At 41.2% G+C, this 21528-nt stretch overlaps 1 protein-coding gene across 1 annotated transcript in view; it reads left to right on the top strand.

Annotated features, from left to right (window-relative positions):
• astn2 (astrotactin 2) overlaps positions 1-21112 on the top strand; it is a gene marked incomplete at both ends in the record, with an annotated part of 625858 nt that extends 604746 nt beyond the window's left edge. The window contains 3 exons of the mRNA XM_080420257.1: positions 4706-4806; positions 5743-5926; positions 20869-21112. Of these exons, the coding sequence (XP_080276383.1) occupies positions 4706-4806; positions 5743-5926; positions 20869-21112 (529 nt within the window). The remainder of the gene's footprint in view (positions 1-4705; positions 4807-5742; positions 5927-20868) is intronic.
• Positions 21113-21528: the final 416 nt, after the last annotated feature.

Here is a 21528-nt window from a genome sequence, read left to right as displayed (position 1 = left end):
TGTGTGTGTGCGCATGCGCGTGCTCGTGTCTGTGCATTGGTGGGGAGATTGTGTGTTTTGCCAATTGTGTTACTGGATGTTTTGACATTCTCGTGGCAGGGCCAGACCGCGGATGGTTCCTTTGTTCTCCCAGGCGATCCTTATCATCGCCCAGTGCCAGTAGTGAGCTCACACACACACACACACACACCACCGCAGACTCCCTGTCTGTCCACCACGCCACTCAGCCCCCCGCAGTGCCCTCTCTCTCGCTCTCTGTGTGTGTGTGTGTGTGTGTGTGTGTGTGTGTGTGTGTGTGTGTGTGTGTGTGTGTGTGTGTGTGTGTGTGTGTGTGTGTGTGTGTGTGTGTGTGTGTGTGTGTGTGTGTGTGTGTGTGTGTGTGTGTGTGTGTTTCTGCCCATGCCTGGGATGAAAAAAACAAAACATGACAAGTTTGGCAACAAAAGTTGCCATGTCTCGTGGGTGCAGTGTGAACAACATAGTGGGATCCAACCCCTGGCCAAAATACCTTTTTGTGGTCATGTTCAGAAACATGTGAAATAGACCCGCCCCCCCCACCAAATATCTATTCTGTTGATGTCTCCTTTTCCATCCATAATGAATGCTTTGTCCTTCTCTCCCTCTCTCTCTCTCTCTCTCTGTGTTTCATTACCATACCAAATGTAAATCTCCCCATTACAGTCGTTTGAAAGGCTTAATTTCAGAGCACAGAGGGCTTTAATACATAATAGCAGTGTAATTAGGGGGGCCGAGAGGAAAGGGGAAAAGTACCTGCCATTGATGCCAGCCTACTTATAAACCAACCAAAAAAACAACAGCAACAATGGGACTGACAGACTGACTCCCACATCCGGGGTCCCAAACTAAACTTTAACCCATCGAAGACCGGGAACGCATCTGTGTGTGATTTTTTTGTATTCCTTTGGGCTATTCAAAAATAGCAGATCTACAAGCTCATATTGTAGATCTGCTATTTTTGTGGGGAAAATCGTGAAAATATGTGCAAATCTTTGAATATATATATATATATATATGTGTATATATATATATATATATATGTATATATATATATACACCGTTTAACTCAAATCTTTGCTTATGGGGGGGTCCCTGGAACAAAATATTTTTGAGATGGGGGGCTAAATACATATCATTTTGGGGGGTCCTTGACATGAAAAAGTTTGAGAACCGCGCTTTTTTTGAACTGTTTAAAAGGATTTAGAAGACATTTGTAGAATCCCCCCGAAGCAAAGATTTTAGTTGAAATTGTTCGCTTAAAAAATAATAATATATATATTCAAAGATTTGCACACATTTTCAAGATTTTTCAAGAATGGCAGATCTACAAGCTCATAGCGTGGCACTCGGTGCAGCGCTATGAGCTTGTAGATCTGCTATTTTTTTTTAAATAACCAAATAAATCTTAAAATGACACAAATGATGCTCTCCCGGTCTCAATGGGTTAACAAATTGCCCCTGATAAATATCCCTCCTGCCCTCCCTAACTCCCCCACCAGCCCCCCCCTTTTTTTTTATTATCCGACTGCCAGTTTATGTGGCCGCTATAATTTAAACAATGTGACTGTTATGTGCCGGCATTGTTTTGATGGGCAAAGGGAGTCGGGGAACGGGACTCGGGCCTCTCTGTGTCTTTTGTGAGGTTCGTGGGGAATGCTGCATCCACCCCACTGAATAACAAGAGTGGACAAACTATGCGAACAATGTCCAAACAGGCCATATTACAAACAAAACAATCACTTTGGCGGCAGTGGTGTAAAGTAACTGTAAGTACATTTACTCAAAGTACTGTACTTAAGTACAGTTGTGAGTTGCTCTTTTTTACTCTACGGGAGTATTTCCAATTTTCAGTACTTTTTACTTCTACTCCACTACTGTACATCACAGAGTCAGATATTGTACTTTTGCTCCACTACAATTATTTGAAAACTTTAGTTACTAGTTACTTTGCAGATATAAATGATTATATTATAAAACACACATTGACCCCTTTAGCCCTATTTTATACATAGGCTATTTGAAAATAGCCGATCTACAAGCTCACAACGCGTCGCGATGCGACGCGTTGTGAGCTTGTAGATCTGCTATTTTCAAACATTGTTGTACTTTTAGTATTGTATTTAGTATTGTAGTATATTTTTGGTGCCAATACTTTTGTACTTTTACTCAAGTAATAGTTTTTTGTACTTTTACTCAATTTAAATTTTATTTTGTAACCGAGTATTTATATATTGCAGTATTGATACTTTTACTTAAGTAAAACATTTGAGTACTTTTTCCACCACTGCTTGGCGGCATCGGAACGTGCTCCCTCAAAACAAAAGACAAGAGAAGGAGTTAAGATGCAACCACTGAGAGCCCAGAGGAAGAAAAAAAGAGACATCGTTTTGTGAAGGAGCAAAAGAGAGGGAAAAAAAAGAAATATGCCTACTCGTGATTTTTCATTTTTTTCATGCTCATTTTGCATATAAATGTCATGAAAAATATCTATTTCCTCTCAACTGCTCTTTTTGTAACTCAGAAGTATTGATAGTGGTTTTTAAACAGCGGGTTGTTTCATTGTTATTTGATGTTTCGCACAGTGGTGAGTCAGCAGAAATACTGCTGAGATATTAAAGCTCAATTGATACTTTCACCCTTGATTTTAGTGTGAAATAATGTGTGCTGTATTATTTATTAATGGAGGGACCTTTGTTCTCGTTGTCTGGTTTCCTCTGTCTTACTGTATTCTTGACGCGACTTGGAGATGATATGTTTTCGCCCGTTTGTGGGCAACTGGCGGCCTGGGGTCACATGCGGCCCCCACCTTCACTTAATTCGGCCCGCAGGTTAATATCGGAATACTGATATATCATTGATTTCAGCTGCTGCAATTCCAAACATGACCCGCTTTAATTACTTAAGTCTATATTATAGTAGCTTAATGACTAGTATTAAAATTCTATTGTCTTTTTTATGTCCAATGTATTTGTATTTAAGTTCAAAGTTAACATAAGTATAATTAATTGCATTTGAAATTAAATACAAATGTGGATTCCAATTCAAAAATACCCCCAAAAAAAATCCGGATTCCAATTCAAAAATATAGTGGCCCTCTCCATCATCAAAGTTGCCCACCCATAACTAATCTCAGAAACTGCTGGACTTATCGGCATCATTTTTATTTCATGCACGCTGCCAGTAGGTAAAGGAAAACACCCCTATTGTTTTCGAATAGGTCTCATGGTGGCGCAATACCAGCATGCTTAACGTTTTGGCCTATAACTCTTGAACCGTAGGTCGTACAATCAAAATCCTTTCTCTGGATTAATTGGATCCCATTTATGTCTATTCTCCCCAGCCCTTAGTAGTACATGCAATGACCAATATCACCCTCCCCGCCCGGCTTCCCTCCAGGGCAGGCTGGAATTTTCGAAACGACTCAAAAATTCATTTTTCTCCCCCTGTTCAGAACGGTCCGGGCCCTCACATGACAGCATCGTGACCTGTTGGCCCCGGACAGTATCTTATCTCAGCATCTTATCTTGCTGGGTATAAAGGGGCGGTTATGAGGTCCAGCTTGGAACACAAGAAAACCCGATGTATGGCATTTACACGGTGTTATCGTAGTTTACTGTTAAACCATAACCCATTGAGACCTGAGACCCATTCTAAAAACAAATTCTAAATCCTAACAGTTTGGAAAAAACGTATGTTTCTATGTCAGTGGTTCTCAAACCTTTTCATGTCAAGGACCCCCAAAATTATGTGTATTTGGCCACCGACCCCCATCTCAAAATATCTTATTCCAGGGACCCCCAGAAGCAAAGATTGGAGTTAAAAATGTTCGCTTTGAAAATATTATATTCAAAGATTTGCTCAAAAAAAAAAAAAAAAAAAAAAAAAGATCTACAAGCTTGTATAATTATCTACTATTTTTTTTTTATATAGCCAACGCTAAAATCTAAAACGACACGGACGCTTTCCCGGTTTTAACGAGTTAAAGTCCTGGACTTCCTTCCCAGCATGTGCTAATCCCACCGCCTCCTGAGCTCCTTATACTCACAGGTCATATTATCCAAAAAGGGGCTTCAGCCTATATAGGCCTTAGGGTGAGCACATCTTATAAAACTCAAACCGGGACCCGTAAATCCCATTTCAAAGATAGCGGAACATAGCCGATCTACAGGCTCACAACGTGTCGCGAACTTGTAGATCTGCTATTTCCGCAACTTTGACATTTTTTTAATTATATTTTCATCTGGTTTATTCATTAGGATGCAGAGAAATTATTCTAAGATTTATCTTTAGATATTTGTCGGGACTTGAAACCAGGATAATCCCGCCAAACCGGCCCGTCTGGTCACTGTACGTTTTTTTTAATGATATTGCCGCTACTTTTGACATTTTCCCCCATTTTCACCACAATTGAAACGCCAGGTTGAGAGTGGTTAGTGAACGTATGGTTGTGAACAAGAAAACACTTATCTGTAACGTGCAACACATGTCTAGAAGGACGGGCATCATTTAGATTAAGATGCACTCAGTGCGGATATAAGACGATTAATGTACAGAAAATGTTCAGAGATGGAGAATATATGCATACATACAGTAACGTAACTGAATTTGAGGTTAAATGTCAACGCTTGGGGGTGGAAATTGCCCCCTAAATGACGCCCCTGTCTGTCTGTCTGTCTCTCTCTCTCAGGTTTACTCTCCATGCAGTGGACAGCCGAGGCAGTCGTTCTGAGTCGAGCTTTGTCTCAGTGCGGACATCTTGTCCAATGGTGGATGATAGTCGAGCAGAAGGTACTGACTGGGGTTGCAACAGTTAATTGATTTAATTGATAATTAAAAAATAAATAAATACAATTTTGAAAATAGCAAAAATAGCAGATTTACCCATCTGACCATGTAACAGCAGCCATTCGGGCTTTATTTTAATGATCAGTCAATTAAATGTGTTCCGGCTTGGATCATTTTAAGTTCCTCGGTATCAAGTTAATCGGTATCACGATGAAGACGATTTTTTCAAGGTTGTAAAGAAAAAGAAAAACGCTATATTACTGTTAGTGTAATCTTAGTGGGTTTATTTTTATTTCGGGGCTCTCTTGCGATGTCCTCGCGGCCCACAGGCTGGGAACCATTGTTTTAGAGCACTGGTTCTCAAACTTTTTCATGTGAAGGACCCCCAAATTTACCCAGAATAGAGGATTTTTGTAAAAAACAAAAAAAACAAAGCTGTATTTTTCAGAAATGTACAAAAATGTATAAGCTCGCAGTGCGGCACTTAGTGACGCACTGTGACCTTTGTAGATTTGCTATTTTTGAATAGTCAACACATAAAAATAGCCAACATATAGAAGAAGTGGTTAAAATGATCGTGACGCTATATTAACCCTTTAACACCTGGAACGCATCTGTGTCACTTTAGATTTCTTTGGCTATTCAAAAATAGCAGATATACAAGCTCATAGCGCGGCACCGAGTGCCGCGCTATGAGCTTGTAGATCTGCTATTTTTGAAAAATCTTGGGGAAAAAAATGTTTTCGATTTTTTTCAAAAAACTGTTTTAAGAATCGCCTCAGGTCTTAAAGGGTTAACTTCTTTTGCTAGGGACCCCCTGGAACCCCCCCCCAAGACCCACTGAGAACCGCTGTTTTATAGTGCTCTCTCTCTGTACCTCTCACTGTACCCCTGTGTGTCTCTCTCTCTCTCTCTCTCTCTCTCTCTGGACCCCTGCAGAGATAGCAGACAAAGTGTACAACCTGTACAACGGCTACACCAGCGGCAAAGAGCAGCAGACCGCCTACAACACGCTGATGGAGGTCCCGCCCCCTCTGCTCTACCGCGTCCAGCATCACTACAACTCCCACTACGAGAAGTTTGGAGACTTCGTCTGGCGTAGCGAGGACGAGCTGGGCCCCAGGTGAGAGGAGTTTTAACAAAGTGTTTTTTTTTTAAAAAAGCATTGTTTTATGCTTTTGGCTATTCAAAAATAGCAGATCTACAAGCTCATCCAACCCGGGAACGCATCTGTGTCATTTTAGATATATTTGGCTATTCAAAAGTAGCAGATATACAAGCTGAGCTTGTAGATCTGCTATTTTTGAAAAATAATTGTGAAAATGTGTACAAATCTTTGAGTATATATTAAAAAAATTACTCAAATCTTTGCTTCTGGGGGCTTTAAATATATATATATTCAAATATTTGCTCAAATTTTCACAATAAAAAAAAAATAGACAAAGTCGCGAGCCCGACGGACCTTTGCTGCGTGTTACTCCCCGCCTCTTTCCCCGTTTCCTGTCAATCTCCACTGTAGTACTATCAATAAAGGCAGAAAATCCCCCAAAAATATAAAGAAATATATATATTTTTTTCATTTTGTTTACTTACTTTTTTTTATTTATATTGTGGCTTTCATTGTTATTGGTTCTTGTTTTATTTAATCTGCAAGCTCAAAATAAAGATAATCAAATCAAAATCTCCAGTTAATCAAACTAATCAATGTAATTGATTATAAAAAATATATATAATTTAATAATAAAATGATTCATAATCTATCCCTATTTTGGCCATGTCATTTTAGGCAAAAAGTTTCACTTTTTTTTAAAATAAATTGTTATAGTCGATCTACAAGCTCACATTCCAGGTCGCATTGCGGCAAGTTTTGACCTTGTAAAAAAATCAGGTGTGTGTGTGCGTGTGTGTGTGTGTGTACATGCGCCCTTCTCAATTAAACAACCCTAAAGGTCCTTACACACCGGGGCGATTTTTTTCATGCGAATAATACTTTTTTTTTTTAAAACCTTATAAAGTCAATGCAAGCTTCCACACCAGTTTCGCGGAGCGAAAAAAGCGTCTTTTAATTATTCGGAACGAGTCCGAATTTTGCGTATATTCGCATATTCGCCGGTGTGTAACCGCCTTAAGGGTGTGGAAATGTTTTCTGGCCACATCAGGACTGACAGTTGTCTTGGAGAATGAAAGTGTATTTTCTGGTCCCAAGGGGGGGGGAAATTACTTTTCTGCACTCTCCCACGGGATGGCTGCTCAGATGGCTCAGATGAGCCGCACTGACGGGAGCTCTTAGGGGTTACGTGTCTTGCTCAGGGACAGTTCGACGCGTAGACTGGGCGAGCAGAAGGTCGAACCGGTGACCTTCCGGTTCCCAGACAACTCTCTACCCAATCAGGTACTACCTGAGTGTCTCATTGACATTTCCATAACATGACATGAGACAGACCATGCCAGCCATTTTCTGTGAGTACCAAAAAACGTTTTTGTAAAAAAAAACTCTTGGCGTAGTTACAGCGTGAACAAGAAACCTGACGTTGATTGGTGGAGGGGTTTCGGAGATTAGCGGCGGACACACGCACGCACACACACACGCGCGCATGCATGCATCCGCGTGCACCCACACCCACGCACACAGGGGCGAAAACATCTGAAGAAACTGCTGAGTGGCATGGGAGATTTCCAGAGCTAGGCTGGGGTTGTTATGGTGATTGCTTTGCCATACCAACCGGCATCAGCTTCTCTGATTGGCCATGTCCAACCCATCGACTTTGCGGATTCGCCAAACTTCGCGTTGACATTTGTGCCACTTGCATCAATATATAAGTGGTAGTGCACACAGTATTCATCCATTATTTTAGGGGCAGTATTTTATCAATCCACTTTCATCCACTGTCGTCTTGTTGTTTAAGATGTCCGGTTGGAACGTGCGATTGTACAATGCACCAGAGAGCTCCTTCCATGCTGCCGTGGCCGTGGGGCACAAGGTGTACTCGTTTGGAATGCAGGAATTTTACCTACAGATCAGTAACGCTAATCCGATGGGTCCGATACATGTGCACATCTTCAACACTGTGTCTTTGCGCTGGGTCAAGTTGCCCCCGGTGGAATTTAGAAGAGGGAAGTGTCCCCCCGAGGTTCCCCGCATGCGCTGGGGTCACACAGCTGTGCTGATAGAAGATACCATCTACATCTGGGGGGGAGATACCTACATGGCAAAATACAGCAGTGTACTTTACGCATTTGACGTCGACACTCACAGATGGTTCAGGCCCAGGATTTCCGGGACTGTTCCGGAGGCAAGGTGCAACCACTCAGCCTGTGTCTTAGGGAAGGTCCTGTATGTCTTCGGAGGATCCACCCCCGGGACTAGACCCACTGATGATGTAAACAAGTTGGACACCAGCACAATGGTCTGGTCTTTAATTAACACCAAAGGCTCTCCACCACCTGGTTCAGAATGTCACTCTGCCACCATCATCGGGACAAAGATGTTTGTGTTTGGGGGCCGAGGGCGCAACGACAGCAACAACAATATCGGTGTGTTTGACACAGAGACCAACTGCTGGCTGAGCGTGCCTTCTGCACAGATTTTCCCAGCAGGACGCAGGTGTCATGCGGCCTTTGCCTACAACGGGGAGCTGTACATATTTGGTGGTGAAGAAACTGGGCCTCTGGGCTGGGACTTCACTGATCTGTGGAGGTTCAATCCAGACACCTTATCCTGGAAGAAGGTTGAGCCCAAGAGGAAAGGCCCTCATTTGATGTCTATGGTTCGTTGCATTGTAGGAGATTGTGTCATCTTCTATGATGTGCACAGGCAGAGCTACAGACCTGACTACGACATGCACATCTTGGTCTTAAATCCTAGTCTGAAGACGTTATGCAAGCTAGTAGTTATTCAGAACGGTTTGAAGCAGTCAGAACTCCCACATAACATCAGGTGGGAACTGGCAGCCATGACTACCAAGAGATTTTTCTTTTTATAAATCCTATAATACTAAACGAAACCAGCTTCATTTTGTTGTGATCACGTGATTTCTGGGTGTACTCTTCTTGGGTTATCCTGGGATCATTCACAGGCTGCGGAAGAGCGCCCTCTATTGTAAACCACTGAAAACACCACATGACGAGTGACTTGTTGTCAATGGCGGTGTGAGCCTTGCATTGAAATGACGAGTATACTCGTCAATGGCAGCCAATGAGTTAAGTAAGCAGAACACAGGAATGTGATCAGTGATACTTACCAGGAGCTTTCTTTCGTTCTTTTCTTTTTCCTTTATTTATTCAGGGAAACCCATTGAGAGCAAGCTCTCTTTTTCAAGGACGCCCCGATAACAAACATTTGAATCACATTACAATGTCACAACTAATTTAACAATAAAGCAAAAAAAGAAAAGCAGAAGCATAAAACAACATTAAAATAATCGCAAAAGGCGGTGAATCAGACAATACAGTGAGGACATGGATAACAACACAGAGATTTAAAAATCAGATGCAAATAAACAGTAAATGGTGCATTTATATAGCGCTTCTATCCGAAGCGCTTTACATTGATTGTGCCATTAACCCATTCACACACACATTCACCGATGGCGGAGGAAACCATGCAAGGCACCAACCTGCTCATCGGGAGCAATTAGGGGTTCAGCGTCTTGCTCAAGGACACTTCGACACTAATTCTAGGGGAGCGCCCCAGCCTGGGATCGAACTGGGAACCTTGCGGTTTTCCAGTTCACTCTACCCGGCCACTCTACCCCTGAGCCACTGCCGCCCCACAAAAACAGTGTTACATGAAACAGGTGCAGTCACTATGTAGTGTGTCCTCAAGAAGCACCCTGAATGTCTCTATTGAGACCAATCGCACCAGTTTCAGAGAGTCCTGAAGTTTGTTCCATTTGTGCGGAGCATAATACATGAATGCAGTTTTTCCTTGTTCACTGCTCTTACGTGGACTGGTATATCTAATGTGTGTTTGTGAACGGGTTGAGTGACCGGTAACCTTTGGTTCCAAAAGCGATGATGGGTATAAAGGAAGTTTACCACACAAGCTAAGCAGCATCATGGAGGAGAATAGAGCGATCGGGCCGAATTCTTCTGTCCGAACCCGTCCATAGACCGACAGCGTAGTGGCCGAGACTCAAACCCGACCATTATTTATTAACTCATTCGGTGCCATTGACGTGTAACACGTCAATCCTTTCCAAAGCCCAGAGTGCCAAAGACGCGTAACACGTCCAAACCGTGTTTTCAGTGTTTACCACTAGATGCCGCTGTTCCGCAACCTATGAGCCACCATTTCAGGCTCAGTCACAGAGAGATATAGAAGATCGCGTGGTCACAAGATCTACTGCTCCATCCACTTCCTGGTTAGTGTGTTTGGGGAGACGGCTGTAACTTGAGTTCCTTTTTTTTCCCCTGCATTTTTGACGAGACATGCCATTTTCAACGACCTATAACAAGCGAACGAGGGGTCGCGATGGCCTTTTATTTCATATCCGGGTCAGTGTGATGCGGTTAACCCATTAAGACCTGAGGCGATTCTTTAAAAAAAAATCTAAATTCTAACAGTTTTTGAAAAAAATCTACCTTTTTTTTTTTCAATATTTTTCAGAAATAGCCAAAGAAATCTAAAGTGACACAGATAGGTTCCAGGTCTGAAAGGGTTAAAATCCTGTGTTACAGGAGAAACCTCCTATCTCCATATTTTAACTTTTTGCGTTTAAAAAAAAAAAGTAAATGAATGCCCTACTTCAGTGTCACACGTACAAAAGTATCAAAAGTAGCAGATCCACAAGCTTGAAACGCGGTGCGAAGCGACGTGCTTTGAGCTTGTCGATCTGCTACTTTTGCTGTTTGTTTTTTTTTATCCTAATTTTTTAGCAAATCTTTGAATATATATATTTTTTAAAGCGAACATTTGTCAAATATTTGGTTCCAGGGACCCCCCAGAAGCAAATAATTGAGTTACAAATGTTCGCTTTAAAAATATATATTCAAAGATTTGCACAAATTTTCACAATAAAAAAAAAAAAGTGCAGATCAACACGCTCGTAGCGCGGCACTATGAGCTTGTAGATCTGCTATTTTTGAATAGCCAAAGTGTAAAATAATGGTTATAGCTCAAATCTAAAATGACACAGATGAGCTCTCTGACACCTGCTCTGACAACGTTTTTTTTTCTTCTTATTAACCTACAGTAAATTAAGAAAGCAGCAATAACAGCAATGTTGACGATGTAAATGTCATCACATATAAGAGCAAGAAAAAGAAGGTATGCCCAACCTTTGTCAAGTTAGAAGAGTGACTTGAAAGAGTACTGAGGCAGGAGAAAAAAAAGAAACGTGATCATTTTTGCGAACATCCTCCCTTTTTTTTAATGAATTTATACATTCATGTTTACATACCATTACTGTAGCTTTCAAAATGGCTATTGGTTCAATGCTGTAACATTCTAATTAGAAAATAGCAGATCTACAATAGGGGTGGGACGATATGGGTACCTCACGATACGATATATATCACGATATTAGGCCCACGATAACAATATATATCACGATATTCGACGATATTCGATATATTGCGATATCACAATATTCAATATATATTGCAAGAAATTTCACAAACGATATATCACGATATCTGAAAATATCGATATATTGCGATATCACGATATATTGCATGAAATTTCACCAACGATATAACACGATAGTCCTTGTATTCAATTCATAAACACATAAAATAGCAGAGTAGGAAAAACAACGTATCACATTTTTTTATATCGATATTTTTCGGCAGTATATCGATTAGTTATCGCGGGAGAAAGTATCGCTATATATTCGCGATATCGATATATCGTCCCACCCCTAATCTACAAGCTTGTGTGCGTTGTGAGCTATTTTCAGCGAACATATTTACAGAATTAATACAGAAAAAAGCCACTAGTATAGATCCCTGAGGGACTCCGGTCAACAAAGTGTAGGGTTTAAGTGGTTAAAAATCCATAATGATGTCTTGGCGGTATGAAGTTACATTGCTACATACAGTGGTAGGTGGATCACACCTTTATACAGGCAAGGAAACACGACACATGCACACACACATGCATGCAGGCGTGCGCGCACACACACACACACACACACACACGCACACGCACACGCACAAACACCATGGTCAGCAATAATTCCGGACAGCAAAATATTGGTTTAGGCTTTCGCTGCAAATCCTTGCCCCATAAAACGAGAAGGGTCTGTCTGCGCCTCGCCAGGGGGAGGGGGGAGGGGGGGGGGCACGTTGGCATCCGACCAATCATGACGCGTTTTGTTCCATTGGAGTACCATCTTATAAGAACATAAATCTCATAAAAGAAGCCACATGGCATCCGCTATATATTTTCATTTTTCATTTACTCAAGTTCATCCCGGTGTTTTTATTTCCTCTCGTTTACCTTTTTTTTATTCATATTTCTATACCCAATTGGTCACCGGACACAAGTGCTAAGTCTACAAATCATGGCTTTGTTTTTGCAAGGCGTCGCCGTCGGGTGGGTAACCTTGTATGTCCAAAATGGTTAAAAAATAACGTGTGTTCCAATGTACCTTTTTCATTGTATCAATATTTATAAAACCCAGAGACACACTTAACCACTTTCCACTTTCATAAATTTTTGATATTTTTGTACGACACTCTTGTACGACAAAGTAGGACATTAATTTCTGACAAACAAAAATTAAAAAAAGAAAAAATATGGAGATACAAGGTTTCTGTCCTGACAGCAAACGAACGGCTGTGCTGCAGTGAGCCAGGGTCTCTGGGCCTTAACGAAGGCCCAGGGCTCCTGGCGCTGGCACTTCACAAGGGTTGCAGTGAATAGGGACGGCGCTTGTTTGTATATGGAGGTCATAATATTCATTCATAAAAATCCACTTCTCTGGTTACCTGTAAAGGCCTGCGGCACACTATAAATGGTGGAATGGCTTTTTTGGAAACGTTGGAGACGGACCACTGCTCCAGTGGCCCCAAATGAAGGAGTCATTATTTTCACACTCAAAAGAATTCTCAATTCAAAATGGATTTTGTGTGGATCAGTGGTTCTCAGCATGGGGTCCGCAGGAACCCCTAGGGGTACTTGAGGGGGTTCGAAGGGGTCCTCAGCTAAATGATTGATAGTTAGGAACCAAATGGACCCTACAGGGTCTGTGTGGGACTTTGAGAGTGTGCAAATGGCACCAATGGAACCATAAGCTGTCAGGGCATTTGGTTCCATTTGTACACTCTCAAAGTTACAGAACCGTAGGGTCCATGCTGCGACCGATTGCCGTTTCCACAGCAATATAAACAACAACGACGAGGCTGTCCCTAAACTGGACGGTGACAGGTGGGGACAGACACATCAAAGCAAGGAGCAAAGATAGTTTACCATTTCCATAGCACGTCACTCTATGACATTATAATATTCTACAGCCTACAATTAACTTCTCCCATCCGTTCGCTCTATTTTTCTCTCTCCCCCTCGGCAGGTGCATGTGCGATTGGACAAGTTGAACCAGTTGAGACCCAACTGGTTATAGCACCGGTGATTCAGACCGCTGCAACTTTTCTCTGCAACGCTCTGCAATGGTTAGGCCGCGTTGCAAATCTTTGGTGTGGACCAGGTTTTAACCACAGGCCACCTACTCAGATCTGATCACAAGAGAAAAAAAAGAAAAAACGTTGCAATTGTACGTTCCTGCAAACTACGGACACGTTGAATCTCAACGTCTAAGCACGCTGGGCGAATGTCTAATTCTGCTATTTTACAAAAGGCTATGAGCCCCACGAGGCATGCCCTGGCCGAGCCAAGTGCTAGCCGAACGAGTACCCGCGCTAGAAGTTCAGTGGGTGGCAAGTAAGAACATTTGCTCAAGTATTGTACTTAAATAGCCTACAATTTTTGAGAGAGTTTTACTTTACTTGAGTACCTTATACTTCTCCAGAACTTCACTTCATCTCAGAGGCATTCGAAAATAGCAGATCTTAAGGCTCACTGCTTGTAGATCTGCTATTTTCAAAAACTGATGGACAAATTCTGAAAGATTTGAGTGCATTTTGAAGCCAATACTTCAGCATTGAATACATTGTGGTATTGATACTTTTGGTAAAGAAAATCTAAATACGTCTTCTACCACTGAACCTGGGCCTACTAACTCTGCCAGAGCCAGTGGTGTAACTAAGTACATGTACTCAAGTGCTGTACTTAAGTAAACTTTTGAGGAAATAATTTACTTTACTCGAGTATTTCCAATTCTCAATACTTTTACTTCTACTCCACTACATCTCAGAGGCAAATATTGTACTTTTAGTCCACTACAATTATTTGAAAACTTTAGTAACTAGTTACTTTGTAGATTATTATTACAGAAACATACACTAACCACTTCGGCCCCTGCATACTTAGGCTATTTGAAAATATCAAGCTCAGCAGAAAATATCAAGATCTACAAGCTCACAATGTGCCGCTTTGCAACACGTTGTGAGCTTGTAGATCTACTATTTTCAAAGCATCCTATCTTACAATTGGGAGTCGCGCGCATGCGAGGTGCTCTTCGCCGTTCGCTGTGTGTTCGCCGCTCGCAGTGTGTCTGTGTCTGCCTGCCTGTCGTTCAGCACAGAGTTAACAGGCTGTCGTTCACCTACCGAGCCGACCAGAGTCGAGCGAAAACGAAGTGGCGGCCATTGAAATGTGTCCGTCTCTCGGTTTGCTTTCGCTTTCGGTTTGCGTCTCGAAACAAACACCGCTGTTGCTTTCGCTTTTGGTTTGCGTGTCGAAACGTCGACAGCCTACTACACGAGAGCCTCGCACCCGTGTCTGTCGAGTTAAAACCGTGCCTGTGCCTCTGCCTGTCTGCAACGGAGCAGCCACAGGGTTGCCAGGTTTCCAGGTATCGTGCGACTAACAAGCAATGCACACACACAATTCGTTTGGCTACTAGAGCCCTGTGCGCGGCTAGGGGGTAGGGCGCCCGGATCTCTAGTTTTTATACATTTGGGAACTTGTGAAATGGGACATTCTGCAAAATGAGTAGCCTACTTTTACTTTCAGTACTTAAGTATATTTTAAAGCAAATACTTTTGTACTTTTACTTATAATAGAGTTATTATTGTGGTAGAGTACATAATGTGAGTACTTCTTCCACCACTGGCCAGAGCTAGTGTCATGATCATTATTTTATGCATCTATCAAAGCGGCAGCACAGTGTTCTGTCCACTGGACTGTGAGTGCCCTCCAGGAGAAAGGTAATGGTTGAAGCTAGGTATAGAATGCACTGACAGAGCACTCTGGGTCAAGGTTTTATTTCAAGGTTTATTATTTATTCACTAAAGTTTTATTTTAAGGTTTTTATTCATTGCTATTTTTAAGGTTCTATTTATTATCACTATACTTGAATTAGATTGTAGATTGAAGCAGGTACTGTTGTGTTGTGTAGCATGGCATTTTTAAAATGTTTTTTACCTTGGACGACATAGTGTAGCATGGTATTTCTGTCTCCGCTAGGCCGAAGACTATGTTTTGCCCCCTGTCTGTCTGTCCGTCCGTCCATGTGTGAACAGCTAATCGCCGCCGATGAAACTGTGCACACATACTTGGATGCCAGAACAGAACCTCTACCCCAAATCTTTCAGATCGGCCTATTATAGCGCCACCAGGAGGCCGATTTTTGCAAAACACTTTTTTTTTTTAGAATATTACTCCTACAAATGTATGTCTATAGTCATGTCATCAACAGGAACCCGTCAGATTGTTCATATTTCATCCTGATTGTCAATAACTTCATCAACATTAATCCCTCAACTTCTACAGATTCCACTCACCTCTATAATGACTGAATTCCAAACATTGCTGGCCCACAATAACCTACCTGACCTGGTGGAGACCTGTGCTCCGAGGAGCACTTTTTCTAGTTTGAAATGTTTTTTACATTGGATGACATAGTGTAGCATGTTTTTTTTAAAATGTTTTTTACATTGAACGACATAGTGTAGCATGTTTTTATTTATTTATGTTTTTTACATTGAACGACATAGTGTAGCATGACGTTTTAAAATGTTTTTTACATTTGTAGCATGGCATTGTTTTTATGTTTTTTACATTGAAAGACATAGTGTAGCATGACATTTCTTTAATGGTTTTTACATTTGTACCATGGCATTGTTTTTATGGTTTTTACATTGAAAGACATAGTGTAGCATGACTTTTTTTTATGGTTTTTACATTTGTAGCATGGCATTGTTTTTATGTTTTTTTACATTGAAAGACATAGTGTAGCATGACATTTCTTTAATGGTTTTTACGTTGGACGACATAGTCTAGCATGGCATTGTTTATATACATCTCAGAGGCAAACATAGTAGTTTCGTGTGTGTGTGTGTGTGTGTGTGGAGGGGGGTGGCCTGGGGAAGGCATTTGGATGAGCGAGTGGGGGTTATTTACTGCCTGAAGTTGGCAGGGCTTGGCCTCGTTGGGGTAATTTATGAGCCGTCTCTATCGGTGGTGCCTTTTAAAAGGTAACAGAATGGCCATTTGAAACGCAAAGCATAGTCAGCAACTCCTTCCATGGAGCATAGCCTTCTGAAAAGACCTACAACTGACCAACACACTGGTTCTCAAACCTTTTCATCAGTGATGGAAGAGGTACTCACACATGCCTTACTTAAGTAAAAGTATCAATACTGCAATGTAGATATACAAGTAGAAGTCCCGTATTCGGTAAAAGTACAAAAGTATTGGCGTCAAAATACACGTAAAGTACCAAAAAGTTAAAGTACTCGCAGAATGTCCCATTTCATATCAAGTTGAGTGAGAATGTAAACGGGCACCAGTGGTGGAAAAAGTACTCAAATGTTTTACTTATGTAAAAGTATCAATACTGCAATGTAGAAGTACTCTGTTACAAGTAGAGGTCCGGAATTCAAAATTTACTCAAGTAAAAGTACAAAAGTACAAAATGTACTTAAAGTACCAAAAGTAAAAGTACTAAAATGTTTGAAAATAGCAGATCTACAAGCTCACAACGCGTCGCATCGTGAGCTTGTAGATCGGCTATTTTCAAATAGCCTAGGTATAAAATAGGGCTAAAGTGGTTAATGTATGTTTTATAATGTAATAATTTATATCTGAAAAGTAACTAGTAACTTAAGTTTTCAAATAATTGTAGTGGAGTAACAGTACAATATTTGCCTCTGAGATGTAGTGGAATAGAAGTAAAAGTATTGCCAATTGGAAATACTCAAGTAAAGTACAAATACCTCAACATTTTACTTAAGTACAGTACTTAAGTAAATGTACTTAGTTACTTTCCACCACTGCCGGGGCCCAAGCGACACTCCACAGTACAAATGGAATTTATTTATTCTATATCAAAGTGGTTCTCAAAGTGGGGTCCAGGGACCCTCAGGGTTCCTTGAGAAGGGCTCTAAAGGCACCCATACAGGTCTAAAACTCTGAGAATGTACACATGGGGCCCTTGAAATTAAAAGGTTTGAGAACCACTGTATATCTGTGGTTATCTGAAGTAGAATTCACATACAAAATGATAAATGAAAATGATGTATATCGTATATATTATATAAAGAGTTGAAGGACTTTAGTGACTCAGTATGTGCTCATCCTCTCTTCATCATGTCATCAGAATATCCACAACTTTTCAAATGTATAAAAATCTTTTGAAAATAGCAGATCTACAAGCTCAATATGCGTCGCGGTGCGAAAAAAATGTATAGGGCTGAAGCGGTTAATGTATGTTTTGTAATAATTATCTACATCTACAAAGTAACTTGTAACTAAAGTTTTCAAATAATTGTAGTCGAGTAAAAGTATAATATTTGCCTCTGAGATGTAGTGGAGTAGAAGTAAAAGTACAGAAAATTGGAAATACTCCAGTAAAGTAAAACAATACCTTAACATTTTACTTAAGTACAGTACTTGAGTAAATGTGCTTGCTTAGTTATTTTACACCACTGGTCATCATCATGTCAATGACACTTAACGCATTTCTTTTGTCCCCAACTCATCTGCTTGCGTTTAAGACACCCTTGCTTACGTGTTTGGTGTTATGTTTTATGCACTTAGGAATTTGAGGCTAGCAAGAAAAATGTGAAAAATAAGTGAAAGGCTGTCTGTACTCCTTTTTTAAACGAAGACAAATATGAATGCACGTCACTCGTTTTTTTTGTAAACAAAATGTGATTTTTGGCTTCTTCCGAGTGTCTTTCTTGTTGAGTATCTTTCCCATACTGTTAGGCCTGTTTTTTTTTTTTTTTCAAGGGCCCACTGTGTGAGTGTGCAATTTGCAGACCCTTAACCCATTAAAACCAGGAAAGCATCTGTGTATTTTAGATTCTAGCTGTATACCGAAGTATATATCAACATCTATATGAACGTTTTTTTCAGAAAACTCTTAGGATTTAGAATAGTGTTTAGAACAGTGGTTTTCAAAAATAGCAGATATACAAGCTCACTTCGTGTCGTGACATTTTTGAAAATTCTTGAAAGGGTTTGAATCTTTTCAACACAAATCTTCTCTTCTGAGTGGTCCCTGGCACAAAATATTTTCAGAAGGGATGGGGGTCCGTGGCCATATACAAATAATTTTGGTGGTCCTTGTGACCACTGTTGCCAGGTCTGCTTATTATAATTTCCCCCCAAGAGTTTAAAAATATCAGATCTACAAGCTCACAACGCGTCGCGATTATATATTTCATATATAATATATATATTTCAAATAGTAAATCGGTTTTGGACGTACAAGGTTTCCGCCCGACCGTGACAATATTGGGCTTGAAAGTGTGTTGCATGTTGGGGGTGGGGCTGTGTGTGAGTGTTGTTTATGCACATGACTAGTGGCTTCTCCACTTCAATCTGGCTTAATGTATATAGTGCTGCAGCTGGCCACAGGGACACAGCTACAGTATTGACTATACCGTATATCCAGCATGGCAACGTTTTTTGCTATGAGGTCATACTCTGGTGGAATGGGAAACCCCATCCCATCAGGGTGTGATGTAACATAGATTTATGAGTGGGGACACGAGAGAACAAGATGGAGGTCTAATGACCGCGTGGCTCCCAAGTGGGATCGGGGAATGAATGTGGCTTCAGTCTTTGACATCACTCAACGTGTGACGTGTATAATAACTACAGCAGTGGTTCCCAAAATCTATAGCTCAAGATCCAGAACAGAAATGAGAAATGTTTGCCTCACTTGGGACCCAAAACGAGTGAAAATAGCAGATCTACAAGCTCACAAAGCGTCGCTTCGTGACGCGTTGTGAGCTTGTAGATCTGCTATTTTCACTACTTCTTCCATTTTTATTTTATGGAGAAAACAAAATGTCATTATTTTAAGTGTAGGAAACGGAAAAAAGGGGATATTTACTCGACTTCTTGACTGTAATTCACACCTTTGAATTCCACGTGTCCCATATAGGTTGCAGTGACACTTACACATTCCTGAGCATGTTAAACATTTTGTTGTGCTCCGGTATCCTTCGATTTGATGTGTTTCAACGGTCTACACAACAAAGCTAAATCCAATTACTCGTCTCTCTCTGGTAGGAATCCTCATTATGTCCAAAACTGTTACCTTTCAGCATTCAAATTCAAAAACCGGCAAAAAGTAGCAGATCGACAAGCTGAAAACGCGCGGCACCGTGTTTCGAGCTTGTGGATCTGCTGCTTTTGATGCTTTTGTGTGACACTGTAGTCGCAAGTTAGGGGCGTTAATTTACAAACAAAAAAACATTTAAAGGTTCTATGACATTTATTTTCATCAACTACACCTCAACTACACCCAAAAAATCTGAACTTTGAACATTCAGTGGAATTTCTGTGGTCTGGGGTTTTCTGAATAATTAGGCTAAAAAGTAATCTGAGCTTGGCCCTTCGGCAGTGAGGTCACAGCCGATTAATCCCGCCCACTCTCCTACTCGCCCCTCCCCTCCCCTATCCTTTCCTTTGGCGGGGGGGGGGGGGAGCAGAGGCGATGATTGACAAATCCCTCACCAGCGACACCTGCAGGCAAAGATTTTTTTTTTCATTGCAGTTAAAAAGGCTTTAGAAATGTGAGAGAAAAACACCTGCCATGGATCAATGGAGTGGAATTTTTTGTTAAAACTTTCTATACACGTTTGAAGGACCATGACAAAGACTTTTAATGTGTGGTAAAACTGAACGTCATGAAACCTTTAAAAAAGTTAAAATACGGAGATAAAGAGGTTTCTGCTCGACAGCAACGATATAATGTGTATAACCGCTCCATTGATTACGATGAACCCCCAGCGTTAACCCATTCAATCCGGGAACACGTCTCTGTCATTTTCGATTTCTTTTGCTATTCGTGTGCAAATCTTTGAATATATATATTTTTGAAAGCGAACATTTGTAACACGTTTTGTTCCAGGGACTCCCAGAAGCAAAGATTTGAGTTACAAATGTTCGCTTTACCCGTTAAGACCTGGAACGCATCTGTGTCACTTTTCCATTTGAGCTAAAAAAGCATTATTTTACACTTTGGCTATTCAAAAATAGCAGATCTACAAGCTCGTAGCGCGGCACCGAGTGCCGCGCTACGAACTTGTAGATCTGCTATTTTTGAAAAATCGTGAAAATGTGTGCAAATCTTTGAATATATATATTGTTTTAAAGCAAACATTTTTAACTCAAATCTTTGCTTCTGGGGGGTCCCTGGAACTAAAATATTTTGAGATGGGGGTCGGTGGCCAAATACATATCATTTTGGGGGTCCTTGACATGAAAAGGTTTGAGCTGCACCACTGATATAAAAACAAGTTTTCAGAATACTGTTGGGATTTAGAAGACATTTGTAGAATCGGCTTCAGGTCGTAATGGGTTAAAAAAAATATATATATATATTCAAAGTTTTGCAAAAAGTGTTTTTGAATAGCCTAAAGAAATCTAAAAATGACACAGACGCGTTCCCGGACGCAACGGGTTAAGCCAGGAGGGGTTTGTCTGACATTGGATTTCTCATCCTTTTTTTTCTCTTTCTCCTCTCCTCCTCTCCAAAAAAACAGAAAAGCTCACCTGATCCTCCGCAGGGTGGAGAGGATCAGCCGCTACTGCCGGGCCCTCCTGCGCAGCGCCTACATCCAGAGCCGCACCGACACCATGGCGTACGTCTACTGCCGGAGCGAGGAGGCGCGGCCCCCCAGCAGCAGCGTCTGGCACGCCGGCGCCTTGCACGAGACGCGCACCGCCTGCATGGAGAAGCTCATCTCCGTGCAGCGCAACACATACGGCAACACCAAGCTCCGATGATGATGAGACGTTGTGGCGTTTTTTTTTTTTTTTTCGTCCGGAGACCAGAAAAGGCTGCACCATGGTTGCCCCTTCCTTTTTTTCGAGCAAAGATGACACTGATCAATGCACACCACCTCCTCATCATCGCTATAACACACTACTACTGCAGCAGCAGGTGTGTGTGTCTCTCAAAAATGACTGGTAAATGTTTTGAAAAAAAAAAACCAGGAGAGCCTAGAAAAACCTCAGAAGTCACTGGACATTGTGTAATAGCTACTTGGGGGGGAGGGGGGGTGGACTAAAAAAAAAACGTATTTTTTTGTGTGGCCTACTTTTATTAAAGATTTGGGACGGGGGATCAACATTCAAATATGAAAGAGTATATTTCTGGAAGTGCAAAATGCCAGTGACTGCACATATCAACGAGGAAGTGC

Source organism: Gymnoscopelus braueri, assembly GCF_963280865.1.
Source record: "Gymnoscopelus braueri genome assembly, chromosome: 22".
NCBI classification, from domain to species: Eukaryota; Metazoa; Chordata; class Actinopteri; order Myctophiformes; family Myctophidae; genus Gymnoscopelus; species Gymnoscopelus braueri.
Note: the sequence above shows the minus strand (reverse complement) of the source record. Positions and strands in the feature narration are given on the sequence as shown.